The sequence below is a fragment of the Typopeltis vanoorti genome, chromosome 12 (assembly GCF_054136105.1).
Source record: "Typopeltis vanoorti isolate ZY-2024b chromosome 12, IOZ_Tvanoo_1.0, whole genome shotgun sequence".
NCBI lineage: Eukaryota > Metazoa > Arthropoda > Arachnida > Uropygi > Thelyphonidae > Typopeltis > Typopeltis vanoorti.
The window spans coordinates 127,978,683-127,995,489 of record NC_143560.1 but is presented as its reverse complement, the minus strand read 5'-3'; the positions used below and the strand labels follow the sequence as shown (position 1 = coordinate 127,995,489).

General features: G+C 35.6%; 1 protein-coding gene across 1 annotated transcript in view; it reads left to right on the top strand.

Moving 5' to 3' along the window:
* Nucleotides 1-16,807, top strand: part of Apoltp (Apolipoprotein lipid transfer particle) — a 175,295-nt gene that overhangs the window by 9,906 nt on the left and 148,582 nt on the right. The window contains exons 4-9 of the mRNA XM_090401346.1: nucleotides 3,690-3,938; nucleotides 7,202-7,357; nucleotides 9,469-9,664; nucleotides 10,584-10,827; nucleotides 12,895-13,060; nucleotides 16,543-16,707. Of these exons, the coding sequence (XP_090257472.1) occupies nucleotides 3,690-3,938; nucleotides 7,202-7,357; nucleotides 9,469-9,664; nucleotides 10,584-10,827; nucleotides 12,895-13,060; nucleotides 16,543-16,707 (1,176 nt within the window). The remainder of the gene's footprint in view (nucleotides 1-3,689; nucleotides 3,939-7,201; nucleotides 7,358-9,468; nucleotides 9,665-10,583; nucleotides 10,828-12,894; nucleotides 13,061-16,542; nucleotides 16,708-16,807) is intronic.

Below are 16,807 nucleotides of genomic sequence, written 5' to 3'. Positions count from 1 at the left end.
GGTTTGCCTTAATGGTATTACTAGACAGAAGCTACTTGTCTCTGATCAAAAGGTGTAGACTTACCTCATGGCCTGCTGAAAAATACCACGCGATTGATGTCTCAGGAAGGTATCCACCGGATTGCTTGCGATGACAAAAACACAAGTTCACGTTCCCACCTTACAACACAGAGGTTTTCTTTTGAGAACTTGTTTAGCCGTAATGGTTTTTAGTGACAGTAGAATGGTGTTGAGTTTTATGTGATTTGAAGTAATACCTTTCTGGTTTTTGTTTGCACGAAACTAAGTGTCTGGGCGAGAAAAATGCCACGCAGTAGGCTAGGATTTAATTCAGCCTCGGTTGCAATGTGTTAGAAAACTTAGTTGTGTGAAATTGTAAGGAACTTTGAACCAAGCATTTTCAACCAATAGCCAGACAGTATTATTTCATTCCGATTATCAACTGAGGCGTCTTGTGATATATGCTTAGTATTGGCAATGCAGGCTTCTCGCTTCACTCATTTATCAGTGTTTTGGTGTTCTGAGTAATAAAATGCATTTGCGATTTTGAAATATACGTACTTGAAGAATGACTGTAAACAGCTGCTCTGTAAATGGAGCAGGGACGATTCCTTTTAAGCGAAAATTTAACTGAAGATTTACGTTCCTTGACCATTTGTGTTTCTCTGTATGAAATGTTCATCGGTACATTTTGTCGTATAATACGGAAAGAAATCTTTGATATTAAATTCTACTTTTGAGAAGGGGGATATGATACCCGGTGAATATCCTTAGGTCAGTAGGTATCGACGATGTCTCCTTTGGTTGAAAAGACCTGAATCTGAATTCTGTCTAGGACACGAAGAGTCTTTATTGAGGGTTTTCTCAACTGGAATTGAGTTATCCAGTAACATAGGAAGGTGATAGGGTTTTTCATCCCGCAAGCCAGACCAGTAAAACACATGCACTCCTTATCCTATTAAAAATATGGTTACGTAAGCCAAGGATACTTTGCACGTCTTGGGCATCTCAGCACTATTGATGAATGGATGAACCCTGCTCAACGACAATTCTTTCCTAAATCGTTTCTACGATTTAGGAAAAAATCTTAACACTTTATCAGGTAGATTGTGGACGCTCTTACCACCAGAGGTCATTATAAGAGTGTGGGAAAGGAAAGAACCACTGATTGAAATTGACTAATCATTCATTTGGTGAAGTAATCTCGTTTCTTTTTGGCTTTTCGAATCGCAACCAATGAACTTATCGCCAATTGTTTATTCCACTGGTCAAATGCCTCTCGACCTACGATTTCGAGAACGGACGATAACCTTATAGTCGTTCTGACTACTACATTTATAAAAGGTCATGCTGAAGCTGTTGCACTGATATCCTGACAACATTAGCTTGGATAGTGCAGTTCACAGTTAATTTCTTTTGAAGTGCTTTCCACAATGAAGGTTGTTTACTCCGATCTTTGTAGCTCAGTTCAGTCGTAGGAATGCTGAAAACAAGATACCAGACAAGATTGACAAACATACCGTTTTGAGTGATATTTTAGTCGATGCAATACCATATTTTCTCCATATGTTCTAAACAAAATTCATGTTCTTTCAGAGATAATTAGTTGCCAGATTACTAATAATATTCTTGATAAAAAACTATTTCTTAAAAGAGAGTATAATAAATATCCCAAATGCTTTATATCTAAATAGAAAAACAATTGGAACATTTCAAACATTGCAATGAAATATGTTTATTATCTTTTTTTCCACAGAAAAAGAAAACTTTTAGACTATTTTGTTATAAACGTATATTCTTTATTATACCTCTATAAGATGTTATTTTCTGTGAAATTTGATAGTGATATGGGACCATTACTTTAAGTATATCATGTTATTATTATTATTCTGCATCATCGCGTAGTTTATATCCCCCTTTTCACAGCGTAACCCTGGCCTCTTTTTTGTAACTTACTTCAGGGTATACAATGCGTTGCGTGAAATATTTCCTTCCAACGGCCATTTCTCTTTGCCTTTATCGCGTGTAGAAGGGATGGAATTTTTATCCATTCAAAGATATACTTAAGTAACCTTCTTGTCCACTTCTGCTTTATATCCTTTACATCTTTCTCCCTTGCCAACTTAAAGTATAGATTATTTAGGCTGCATAAAAGAAGTATAGTTAGAACCAGTGGCAGCCCGTGCATAAGCACTGCGACACTGCAGCACCCCCAAGGAAAAAATTCAAAAATTAAATTTTGTGTTTATAAACAATAACAATGCTTACAACATTATAAAATGCAGTATAACATGTTAAAGGTTACAGCTTATGTTTTGACATTGATTGAATAGTTAATAATTGGAATTGTTCGATCAACGCTTTAGATTACGAAACAAATACACTGCGATCCAACGCAGTGTCGGAATTGTCAGACTTGCAGATATTCGTGTGCGCTTGTGATTGCACGTTACAAGTCATTCAGACACTGCTCGTTTGGGCAGTGTATCGTATGCTTGTACGTGCTATTTCTGTGAGATACGAAACTTTTATTATTGTTGCGTGCTCGTGGTGAGGGTGAACTATTTTTTGCAAATCTTATTTTATTCTGTTAAAATAACATATAATTATTTATTTATTATAGCAACAAGGCTGAATTATGACGAGTGTCACTGTTGAAAATATGAAAAGAATTATATTTTTTCAATTATCGTTCCATGAAACAAATACCCTGCGATCTAATGCAGTGTCAGAATTATCGCGTTTGGCCAAATGCAGCCAGACTCGCCGATATTCGTTTGCACTTGTGATTGCACGTCACAAGTCATTCTGAAACTGCTCGTTTGGGCAGTGTATCGTATGCTTGCTCGCGTTATTTCTGTGAGATACGAAACTTTTATTATTGATGTTTGCTTTATTAAAAATATTTCACCCTCACCACGAACAATTTTTTAATATGTGAATTTATTTATTAATAAATTGGTTACTGATTAGGAAAAAAAGAATTTTTATTTTTTATTTTGTATATGCAGCACCCCACTTTTGTCGTTCCCCAATTGTTTTGTTATAGTGTCTCCCTGTGTCTCAGTTAAATAATTTAATTGTAATGAGCTGCTGCTGGACCCACTCTTTCTCTTGACAATATTACGTGCATTCACAAATTAAAATGTGTGCACCAAAGCTTCAAAAATAGTATCCCCAAAGTTATCCCGTTATAAATAAGTAAAACTTTTCAGTGGTGCAACTGGTAAGTCGTAAAAAAGCAAAAGGTTCTGAGGTTTTTCTTCGCAAAAATCATTGTATTTCTGGAGGTGGGGAGTTGGGCGGCATACTGCTAAGAAAGCTATTGGATTGCTACTGTATCTGTGCTTTAATCTATGATCGCAATAAGAAACTGGAATCAGGGAGTGTGAGTAAGAAAGCGAATGCTTTGTTGTCCTGATACAAGGTCTGAAATCTTTCAAGATTATAATTAGACATTCTGTTGTCTGTAAAATGTAGATTAAATTGAAGACAAATGTCATTTTAGTGTTATTTGTACATATTAAATTTCTTTAAAATATTATTTCACCATACTTGAATATATAAAGAACTTCAATTCTTTATGTGGTCATTTCCTGTAATTTTACCGCAAATATATTTATTTCATATTCACGATTTTAAATCTTTGAATTACATCACTTCCTCCTTTTTGTTATTTTTAATTTCAGGTTCGAGAGGTAAGACTAAAACAGTCGAATCCTCAAAATCCAAGTAATGTAATTAACGTTAAAGGCAGTCGAGAGTTCTCGCGGGCAGTGGAGAAAAACACGCTGCGGTTCTCTTTCCAGGATGGTAAAATTGAAAGTCTGTGTCCTGTTGATGGCGAGTTGCCTTGGGTGCTTAACATCAAAAGAGGTATTCTGTCCGCCTTTCAGACGTCAGTAACAAATCTGGGGTCAAGAGAAAAGGTAGAAGAGGTGAGTTTAATTATGTGTTATAAAAAAGCAAAAGTAGGATTATTAACAAACTTCATTGCCATATAGATATATTAATGTATTGCATATAATGATCTTATTTTGATCCAAAGCTTGTTTTCTTCGTCATTCCCTTGTATGCCAGGGAATGTGTAGAATACTGCAATAGTTCAACATCACTAAATTTTCATTATTACTAACGAAATTTCTCTCAGTCATTTTTCTTTTACTTATAAACAGTGAGTTGTCAGGCCTCAATATTTCAGCCTTTATCTTTTCTTCTATTATTATATCCACAATAAATGTCTTTATTAGGTGAATTTTATTTCCTGCTGCGAGACTATTGCCCATGTTATTGGAAGCTGGATTATCTAACCATTACTCTACCCATAGCAACTGCTTCACTATTGGTTTACAACCTTTCGTGGGTGGAATTCACATAAAAAGTGAACAACCTCTTCTTACAGAGAATGCTAATAATGTTAAATTCTCTTATGATGTCTTCGTTTTAATTGGTTCTGCCATTGCTGACATCTTTTCTCTTGTCTAATTCATATGTGGTCCAATGTTTAATTAAGTGTTTTATTATATACTTCTAGCTTGGTGTGTTGTTTGGTTTATCTCTTGTTTCATGTTATCCATGTTAGCTTACCATATTAACTTAAAATAATTATAAACAGATAATAGAATAAGTATTATCTAGTCTCTCAACCTTTTCAGTGATCTTCCTCTTGGTCTTTTCCTCTCCATTTCATACATTCTTCTTGGTATTCTTTCTAAATTCATTCCCATTATATGATATGTGTAAACCACTTCAATCGAGAGTTCACATGCATTTCTTCAACACTTTCTAGTCCCCAAACATTCCTATCGTCTTTCTTTTTTTTGGCTCACGTCGACTTCAAAACTTTCATTTCCATTGCTTGCTATTTCACTGAGGTCTCTTTCAGGTAGTCTCCATGTTTGCTGCAGAATGCAAAATGGGCAAAAAAAGTATACTCTGTTAATCAAAAGCTTATATTTCAGTTGGACCTCACTGCCTCAAAATAGACTACTGGTAAAAAAATCTTTCTCACACTAAAATCCTCAGCATCCCCTGATATCAACTTCCATTACTGGAAAGCGCGCACTTCCCAAATGCGGGCTAGGTTTTTTTTTAAATAATTTTTGGTAATTTTTCTTTATTTGCTGCATATCCCGCAACCCCTACACTAGAGTTATATAAACATGAAACTTTTTTAATCCTCTAATATGCGAGGAAGTGGTCTTATACCGGATGTTGATATTTATCTCCACTCAAAGACAAATATACTCAGTACGGAATTTGAACCCATAGCTGTTACGAATGTTCTTTCCATTAGAACCATGCCATAACTCTTCTTGTTATGTAATGCACAATTCTGTGTCACACTGCCACTTGTTCTGTTTCTTCTTTCTCTGTTGTTAATCGTATCTAGGATACTGTTCATCATCACCGTGAACAAAAATAACCATAAGATACTTCCTTTTTCACAGCAGTCTATTCCATTATTAAGTGGAGCCACTTCGAATTACCAAATTTAGTCTTCACACAGCTCTAACATGTAACATACATAACCTTGAACAATCAGAACACATATTTCAATCTTGATTTCTTTTCCTGTTGAACTAATAGTTCAACAGGAAAAGATAGTTCATCTATCTTAAGTGATTTTCCATTCATCTTCTGAATGCATATTATCTCCCTCATTCTTGTCTCTGTATTCATTCCACTTTATTTTACAATGGCTTAGATCATTGTAAAATTTATTTTGTGGCTGGTGTTTCCGATCTCGTATTGTACCAGGCCAGCTTTGTAAGGTTTGATGAGCCTGATGTGGTCTTGATAATCACGGATGCGTTTGTTGACAGATCTTCCTATTTGTTCGTAGTAAGACAAGGTGCTTTCGACTAAAGATGAGTTAGTCGGTCTCATAGGAGATAGGGGTATTTTTTCACCTGAAAAAAAAAAAAAAAAAAAAAAAACTCGGGTTTTTCGTCCCTCAGAACAGGCAAGCCGGTCCCGTGAACACACATGGATTACAACCATGAATACGTCCCAGCTATATGCCTGTCCCGAGCCGGGGGATTGGGGGATTAGGGAAAACAATGGTGAACCACCTTGTAAAAATCTCACCAGGAATACTTTGTGGGCAATGCCTACAAAGTCACCTACGGTCGGAAACGACTGAAAGGGAAAACCAGTAACACAAGATGCGCGAGATGGTCCTTTGTACCTATGATAGGTAGCATCAATGTGTTACCAGGTAGCTATAGCCACCGATGCTACCAGCCACACAATCTAATTGGAAAACACCAAACTGTTACACAGAGCGGCATAAACATGAATGTTTATACAAGGAAAGTTCTGAAGCCCTATTCACCGACCTAATGGCAATCGTGACAACTGCCTCACCGTTCTAAAGTGTGGGAAATTGTCATCCTTAACTGTGTTAAATAATTTGTATTCTCAATTTTAACTCAAAATTATCGAATTTTATTTTATTTTCAGTCTAATATTTCTAACCATTGAACACGCAATTGTTTATATCGAGGGATTCCAATATAACGCATGCGCTCTACTGTGTTTTAAATTCCTTATTGTTCTCTGTGCACACTGATGATGTGATACGATACATAAGGCGAAATAGCTGTATAATAAATAATAAATATTTTTTACCGTGGTACACGTGTGATTCTACAATAATATTTAACTCTTTCGTTCCACCGGCGTGTTTCTTTTCCTTTTCTGCTTCTACTGCATTGAATGATTCAACTATGGTACAGTATGAGAGCAAAATAAATTTTCATTTGGAAGCTCTCTTACCAGCAAATTAAAATTTAATTATTCATTACCATCTTGTTTTGACCGGATGCTTCTCTTGAGCATTTTATCACTTGGTCTGTTAAAAAAAAATGAAGAATTAATAAATACATAAAAAAAAAAAGTCATTTTAATCTTAGATTGGAAAACTCGAAACCTCACTATCTCCAAAGAAATTAAACGCCCAGTAAATGCACCAAAGAAGCGTTACTGGTTTGGAAAAAAAAATAGTAATCTAATCAGCGATAGTAGTTACTAAATAATTGTCGTTTCTATTCGTTGTCCGTCTTTATTTTAAACACTGCGCTCAAAAACTTTCTATTAAAACTTTTCCATTGAAGGTTTGCTATTTAATGGCGTATGATTGTTATCAGAAATTATTTTATGAGACCTGTCATGTGTAATTGGTTTATTTGTTTTCCAGATTGACGTAGCTGGAAGATGTACTGCTGAATATCAGTTACTAGGAAAGAACTGGAGGGGGGCGCTTACCATCCGAAAGACCAAAGATCTCACGTTATGTACAGATCGTCAGAACAGTCAAACAGCACTTCAAGCTACTCCTTATTCAGACGACAACGTAAGTACAGCTAAACTTAATTGCAATAGAATTGAAACATTTGTGGAAATGATAAACGTCTATTTGTATAGATTGTGTGTGTGTGTGTGGGGGGGGTGATCCTGAATTTCAGGCTGTACCATATGCCGAATTGTTTGAGCATCATTTCGAGCGTATTAGTTTGTTTTCGTTGTTGTTTTAAACTCGAAACTGGTTAAAATATTTATTTTACTTCAACGTTTTCTGCCCAAAATTAAGCCTCACTGCAAAAATATATTACCTGCACACTGGCGTCAGTTGCAAATCACTCATCAGCCAGCCAAATGCTGCTTAGCGGTCTAAAGAGATTCAGGCACTCAATGCAAGATTAGCACCGTGTAGGTAATGGTCCATTAATCTCTGGGTTTTAACACTCTGTCTTATGCATAGTTTTTCTTCATTTCTTCTGTGTACAATCAATAAAACAATAATGGTTTCACGTTCTTCTTCTATGGAAAAGTACATTGCTCTACCAACGGTGTCCTTTAATGCTTTTCTAAATACACCTTCAAAATTACCAATCAACAACATGCATAGGGACTACGTACCTTTCAGACATGAGCGTCTGCGATATTTTGATTTCAAAATAGCTGTTTAATATAAATATATAACTTGACATGCCTATCGACTGACTGCATTATTTCGAACTGGTTCTTTTCGGATGCCATCAGCCGATATCAAAAAAAAAAAAAAAAAAAAAAAAAAAAAAAAAAAAAAACGGGAGATAACACGTACGTTTTTTAACGTAATTTATCATTTATAATACTTGCACAACATCAAGCACTGTTCCATAGTTTAGTGTAGTATAGTATAAAATAATATATAGTTTTATCCATTCTTCAATAAATTTTAATGTCAAACGAAGATTTATAAGTCTCTTTCTTATTATGCATACGTTTGATTTAATGTCTGTAAGGAGAAAAGGGAACTTTGCAATGCACCAATATGCTCATTTATTATCAGCTGGACAAAACATAAATCTTCATTTCAATAGGAAGTTTGTTTAGTTTGCAAACTAAAAAATAAAAGTATACTTCGATTTTCAGTCTAGTTTGCATGTTGATCAGAAGCTTGATTGCTTTGCTGTTCCTTAAATTTAATCCATGCTTGATTTTGTTTTTATCATAATACTGGATATGCTCCGTCCAAAACTATCTTCCACACATGGCCGATATCATTCCTTGGATGGTAGGAGCGCCGATGATAGAGCCTACGTAGTTCACTCGGGAATCGAACCCGGGTCGAAAAGACCCGGGTTCGATTCCCGTCCATGACGTGAGGACCTTTATTCTTTTTTTACTAAAGATGAGTTAGCCGGTCTCATACGGAGGTAAAGAGTTTATTCACCGGAAACTCGGGCTTTTCGTCCCTCAGATAGGCAAACCGGTCCGTGAACACACGGTCAAAAATACACACTTAAAATCCTTTAGCCGTCTTAAGGGACAGATGAGGAAAATTGGGGGAATCCCATACGATAACAACAATAGCACCGATGATAATGATATACAGCAAGATGATCTTTTACTTTTTAAGGGCTTCAGGCAGATAAATTAGGCGGTATTAATAATGAAAATTGAATACAGAGTTCCTGTTCCGTTAAGACTGCTAATCAGGTAAATCTATTTTACCCTTGGAATGTCTTTCAAGTAGTACACCACCAAGGCATCTTGAATTTTATGATCTATTATTTTTTAAAAATTCTTTTGAAATTTCAAACATCAGTTTTATTCTTTGTCTTCTTCCATGCATGTTTTAAATCAAATTATATTTATAAATTGTATGAAAATTGAGAACGGAAAAGGCAAAATAATGAAACCGAAATACGACGGCGTGAATAATGAAAATATAAAGACAGTAAATATACTGAGAACGTAATAGAAGTGAGAAAGAGCAAATGAAATAATGCCAAATATAAAAAAGTCCAAAATTTATGAAACAAATAAAAATTCCATATTCATTCACATTATTTACTTTTGCAAAATATATTGTAATTACAATTAATTAACCCTCAGTCTTCTAATCTAAGTAGTGAGTGGAATTATATTTCTGAGGGAATCACATAAGTTATGGAAACTTCATTCTATTCATTTCAGCTCTACAAATCCACACCTTTGGTCAAAGGAGTTCAGGAATGTGAACAGAACATCGCTGAGGGCGTCTTGCAAAGTGCAGCTTGCACCGAATCTCACACCTTCATGCCGTTCTCTCGTCAGTCGAACGGAGTTGTGACTACGGTGACACAAAAACTTGCTTACAGCAGCTTTAATTCTCAGGTGCTTGCAGGTGATGGTGAGTGTGATAATCAATATTATTATTAGTGTAGGTTTATAACAGTCTGTTGTTAATTCAGGCAGAAATCTAAAACTACACCAACTTTTCTCAGGTTACCAGTTATACGCACTTCTCCCCCCCCCCCCCGTGTGTGTGTGTGTGTGTATCAGATACTGAATCGTTGTGAAAATAATAAGATTAAAATGAAAACACTTATTTTTTAAAGAAGCTCATTCTGCGTGGGCTATTTGTGAAAAAAAGGCTTAAGGCTTGCATTCTTACATTGTTCACCTTAGTTAGAACAGAGTATCATTTAATGGAAGGTCAGTTAATTACGAGTCCTGCTATATTTCTGCCAGGTTTCTCATTCATTTTAAAGGGCATGTTACGAGCGCTGATTTAACAACTCCCTGCGTCTAGTATGCGTGTATGCACCGGTGATATACATGATGATTTACAAACCTGCATGTTACCCAGTATTGTCTATCGTGCAACCCTTCTCTTTGCAAATGAACAGACGAATAAAAAATTATCATTTAAAGAAAAAAGAAAGTAATTAAGTAAACTAAACTAATGCCAAGAGCTAAAACTTGTTCATGAGTGGCAATCAGTGTGAAACCACCACTGTAAACAGCGTGCTACTTTGGCCGAATAGCAAGGATACGGGGAGGATTTTTGACGCATTGTGTGTGTGTGTGTGAGAGAGAGAGAAAGAGAGATAGTGGGATTTTTGTTATTACTTTTGGTACGAAATCATTCCCAAACTGTTCGTACTTTCCAGATTTCTGAGGAGGGTCCTTTAATGATAATGCTTTCTTATGTAATCTTATAATGTAATCTTATGCCATCTTGCTTAATTAGTCAGGTGTACTTCTCAGTTCTGAATAGGAAACTTATCAAGCGGGTTCAGTTGTAATTCTTCTTTCTGTGGTTGCAGATTACCGACCTACAAGGGACGACATGCTGTTTGATCACGAATACGAAGATGTCCCTAAGAACGTTGAAAAACAGGCAGAAGTGGCATTAGCCGATCTCTGCCAGGCAGCAAATGACGACATCCAGTCTTCAGTGCCCGCGAAATTTGCATCTTTCGTGTACCATCTGCGCAACTTGGACAGCAAGAATTTGCATCAACTCTTCCTTAAAGTTGACAGAATTTGTAACAGTAACTCCAAAGCCAGGTAGGTGAACCTTAAGAAAGGATGAGTAGTGCATATTTATTTTTTACAAGTCAAATTTTTTTTTTTCAATTTACATGAATTGAAGAATAAACTAGGTATCCCCACAATTGCTAGAAACAGAATCTAACATGCTAACGCTTTTAATACGTTTTGAAAATATTTTAAGACAAATACTGTATTCTGTTAAAGAAGTTGGTTATAAATATCTCCAATGGAGACATCAAAAAAGTGGCCAAGACATCTGTTGATTCACGAGGTGAATGTCTGAAATATTGATGTCATACTGCCACATGCGGGAATGTGTCCACAAGCATTTCTGCTGAAGAAGTCGGTATTAAAATGCCATGGATTCACTGTTGGCATTATATTTGTTCCTCTGTGGTCAATTCGTATAGAGACATGAAATTTAAATTAACAATTAAGAAAAAGTAAAAATGATAAAATTTAAAATAACAATAACACATTCCCTAGTGATTCATTCAGATAGTGATTAGGCATTCTCTATTTTTTTTATATACTTAGTAGCTTAATTGAGGACATGTTTGAATAAACCACATACGGAAAGAAAAAAAAAACTTTGGGATGATTACGAAACGACTTGCGCCATCTAAGTTATACATAAATATCAGAAATGTAATCCGTAAAACAGAATTGAATATGTATATCAAGTAAACAAACCAAAAAATAAAAAAGTATCCTTAATTATGAGGGCGGTCTGAAACGTTCTCGGCCTCGACCATAGATGGCAACACTATCGGCATGATTTTTTTTCTAAGTTGGTACATCTGTCATGAGCATCCGTGTGAAATTGGAAGTCATTCTATCAAGTAGTTTTTTTATACAGCTGTCTGAAGCCAAAGTGTTGTCTGTATTCCATGAAATGGATAAAATTGAGTATCGTGCGGTTATAAAATTATTTTTAAAAACGGTTTAAAAGAAATTCATTCGAAGTTCATAAAAGTTTATGGGCACTCTTCTCCTTCGTTTTCGACAATTAAGAAATCGGCTGACGAGTATAACTTGGCGGTACCAGCCTTGAAGGGATCATCTTCAACACCAGAAATCATTGATCGAGTGCACAACATGGTATTGGATGACCGGCGAGTCATGCGTGAAATTGCTGAGACTATAGACATTTCAAAAGAACGTGTAGGATATATTTTGCATGAAGAATTGCAAATGAAAAAGCTTTGAGCAAGATGGGTACCGCGCTTGCTCACAGCAGATCAAAAACGCACTCACATGAAAATCTCTGAACAGTGCTTGGAGCGTTTTAACAAGAATAAAACTGATTTTGTGTGTCGATTTATTACTACAAAATGAGTCTTGTATTCTCCATTACACACACTAGAATCCAAACAGCAGTCAAAACAGTGGACAGAAGCCGGTTGTTCAGCGCCAAAGAAGACAGAGTCGGTTTCATCAGCAGGAAAGGTCATGGCATCGGTGTTTTGGGATACTAAAGGCATTTTGTTTGTTGAAAAAAAGGGTAAAACAATAACCGGGGAATATTATTCCGATCTTTTAACCAGATTAGACGAAAGAATTTGTGAGAAAAGACCCGGTTTGCAGAAGGAAAAAAATCATCTTTCATCAGGACAATGCACTTGCTAACAAAGGTGTTTTGGCAATGGGAAAATTAAGGGATCTGCACTATGAATTGTTGGAACATCCACCCTATTCCACAGATTTGGATCCCTCTAACTTCTGTCTCTTCCCAAAACTAAAACTCTTCCTTGCTGGTCAGCGTTTTTCTCCGAATCAAGAGGTGATTGCAGCTTTAGAGGGGTATTTTGCAGATCTTACTGAGAACCACTACAGGGATAGGATAATGGCGCTGGAGCATAGCTGGAATAAATGTATTAGTCTTAAGGGAGATTATGTTGAAAAATAAAAATAATTTTGAAATTATAAATTCGTTTTTTCATTGTTAGACTGAGATTTTCAGACCACCTTCGTATATGTTACCATAGATATAAGCTTATTGAAAAAAAAAAATAATAATAATAAAATCTACCAAATCATTCAAAAGTTCTCGCATGATGTCTGCTTTTTATTGTCATTTAGGAAGTTCTTTTTGGATGCTGTTCCTGTTATTGGAACAACAGATTCAATCCGCATGATGAGTGAAATGATAGCACGTCAGGAGGTTACCGAAGAAGAAATTAAATTCTGGTTGTCTTCTATAGCATTCGTCACGAAACCGACACGGGAGATGATAAACATCCTGACTGTAAGTACACATACTGTATAAATCAATGTAGTTGCAGTAGCTTTTATATATATATATAGACTGCATAATATGCTGCCTAATGGGCTATATCAAAAGGAACCCGAAAAATTCAGATTTTGTCTTAGTTCTTAATTTAGACTTCTTTAACGAGAATATCCGGTGAGTGGCATCCATCTTCTGACGGCGGGTGTCACTAACTTGTTTATATGGGCTTTGAATACAAATAGTGCAAAGTCGTGGTCACTCCTCTTATATCGTGCTGCTCCCCAGCGCCGTCGCGTGCTCTTATTTTTAGCCACGCTGGTACCTATGAAAACAAAACTTACTGCCTGAACATTTCTTGAGGATACATAGCGATTGTTACAGGGTTCCGTTTATTACGAATAATATATCGCTGACTGTAGCAAAATTCAATTTTGAAAGAATTATTGTTTTATGTTATTGGAAAATATGATTAAACTGTCTAGTTCCTGTCCCATTTTCCGGTTTCTTAAATATATTAAAAAAAAAAATAAAATACGGTCTTGGTATTAATGCAATGAATACAAAGCAACGTAGACGAACTGTCGCTTGTGCGTTGCTTTATACGTGTTACACGGGCAAGAAAACTGATGACATAGATTGTCTATAGGTACAGTATCACAGCTACATTTTCGGAATATGTCAGCTCCAAAAAAAAAAAAAAAAAAAAGTCGCAATTCATATTATTAAACTAATCTGCGAAAAAACGCAACATTTCCTGAGAAAATTAACGCTTCGTGATATTAATTTCTTGTAATTGAATAATGATAGTTATAATGAACATATATTTGGTCGTTTTCAAAAAGTATCATCGAAATGAAAAACAATACATTTTTAACTTTTTTTGTAAAAGGAAGTGCGTGATTTTAATCGAAATTAATTAAATATCTTTGTGTTCCGTGTAGCTTGACGAAGTATTTTATCTTACTGTTTTTGTAGTTTCATTGAGGAAATTGGGATTTTTATTTCTCTTGTTGCTGTTTTCTATTTTCAAGTCTATTGCCTCCTCCCTCACCACTAAAAACTCTGTACTCACTGCCTATTAGTGCGTGCTTCTCTCCCTCACTCTCACACAAAGATGTTTAGCAATTTAATTGCCTATATGTGTACAGCGTATGTTAAAGTACCGATCATAAATCCAGCTGGAGAGTCAACTTCGCTGTCGATGAAGATTCTTCACTTCATTTTTTTTTTTTTTAATCAGAACAGCGTTGCATCTGTAAGAATGCTTTTTTGAATTTTACAAGCGCTCTGTTATTGGGAGTTTGGAAGGTTGAGTACCTTTCAATCGATAATGCAATTTCCATTATCGCTTGAAAGATTTGTTCTATTAAAAAAAAACAGAAGATTCGCCATTCGTGTTGAAACATACACGTATCCGGATTTCTCCTAATTAGCGACATAATATTCTTGGATATTACGGTCTGGGCTAATACATGAAGATATCTGTAACTGCGGACGATTCCTTTCTTCGTTTGAATCACCTGCTTTCCTTTCATAGGTTTGTTTAGAAATCCAGAAATATGAAAAACCACAGGTGAAGAAATATGAAGAACTCCAAGACTCTGAAAACGACAACTTCCATTCTGTTTTTGAAGTCGTTAGTGTTAATTTTGTAGTATGGCGACCGATGTTATAACACCCGTCCTACTTAACTCTTCTGTATCTTAACTGTCTAAACTTCTTCTTTGTTAATATCACCGCATTCCAGAAATTCAATCAAGAGAGGATGCTTATAACGAAAGAATAAACAGAAATCTGGCCTTTCCTAAGATGGGTGTTTAACGTAATCTCCTGGTTGGCTGTAATGAGCGAAATTTCATTTGTTTTAGCTTGCTTTTTTTTTTTTTTTTTTTTTTTTATCTCAGTAACCACCATTTACCAAGGAATCGTGGAATTCTCGTTGAAAGATACTGATATCAGTTCTGTCGAGTTTGACATTGTAGTAGCTGAAATTTTGTTGTTCATTTGTACTTTCCTGATGGAGACAGTGGGTGCCTTGTTCGGGAAGACGCTCCATTCGGCATAATTCATTGAATAAGTTGTATGACCATCTTATGGTATGTGGTATGGCATAATCAAACTGGAGCATGTAATTTCATTCGCCAGAATTCAGGTCGTTTAGCTAATTCTCAAATTTTCATATTTTGTTCGCTTTCTTTCCAAGCGGATTTACTATTGGGAAATGTTAAGCATGGACATTGGTTCAAGCGTTATTCACATTCCAAAACTATCAGTTCGAAAGTTAATTAATTTTCAGAAATATTGGCTGAAATTCCGAAGCAGTGATCACGCATTATACAGAATTAACTCTCATACTCCACGAGCATTTGTGTGAGACGCACTTTATACTATTTCAGGCATTGAAATTTCGTTGTTTAGCTATCATTTTCTGATGAAATCAGAACCTATTGTTTCAGCAAACTCTCTAATGATTTTTGAGGATCTTTCCATATGTTTACTTATGTAATGAGACGAAAAAAGTTATAGCAATTCGAATGCGTTTCCTGCGAAACTGATAATTCAGTTTCGCAGGAAATATTTCACTGAGCCAGCCTAGTACGAAATAAGGGTGGCTACTAGAAAGTACCATTACGGGGAGGAGACCCTGTACCGATGAGTTTATTTTGTTTTGCTTTATTCACATGGCGCTGTGTGTGTGTGTGTGTGTGTGTGTGTGTGTGTGTGTGTGTTATAAAACTTGATAAATAACAAATAATATATATAAGAATGCATGAATAAAATAAAACACTGTTTCCACCAGACTGCGTTCGTGACTCCCCCCCCCCACCAACACACACATCCGTCTTCGCTGTTTGCTGACTCAGAAAATAAACACTTTCACTCGATAATCATTTTTTTTTTTTTAGAGTTATTGAAGGTTAAAAAGTGCTTTGTCATTCACACTAAAAAAAAATCTTGAATTTACAATTCTTGCATGCACTGCACATCAATGCCGTAGAGTTGAGGTCAGCATGGTATGCAAAAACGATACCATAATAATATGTAAATCATACTATGTATGATTTACCAATTTGCTATCTTAATTGGTTTTTCTCATCTCCCCCCCCCCCGATTTTCTACCTTCTGGAATGTATTCCAGATGTAGCCGTGTAAGTAGCGGACATATTAAGAATTACTTGTGTAACAATAACTATTTATTTCAGCATAGAAATTTTGATCTATGTAATATTATCACTATGAATCTATATTATAAGATGGTAGTTTAAAAGAAGGAATAACGAAAAGCAAATTACAAAAAAAAAGAGAGAGAATAAAGAGTGATACTACGGGATGTTAGAGACACATTTTATTTTGTTTGCTAATTATGTAACACGTCGTGAGTTTAAGAATTTATTGTGTTTTCATTAAATCATCTATCACATAGATGTGGTAGATTTTGGAGCAACATTGCCTAAGTTAATACCTTGTCGTAATTGGTTCCTCACTGTGTTTTTCAGCCTCTTCTAAACAGTCATGAACCAGCCATTTTAGGAATATCTGCCCTCATCCATACTTATTGTATTAACGATGGGAACTGTGGCTCCAGCTCTGAGGTTCGGGAGGCTGTGTCATCAATAGTCAACAATCTAGGAGAGAGTTGTTATGGACCCAGTGAGAGAAAGGTAATGAGTGCTGAGGAACTGAATATTGCTGTTATTCATTATTAGCTTAAAATAATTTGCAGGACATTCTGATTACAGGATTTTTATTAATTTCCAGGTA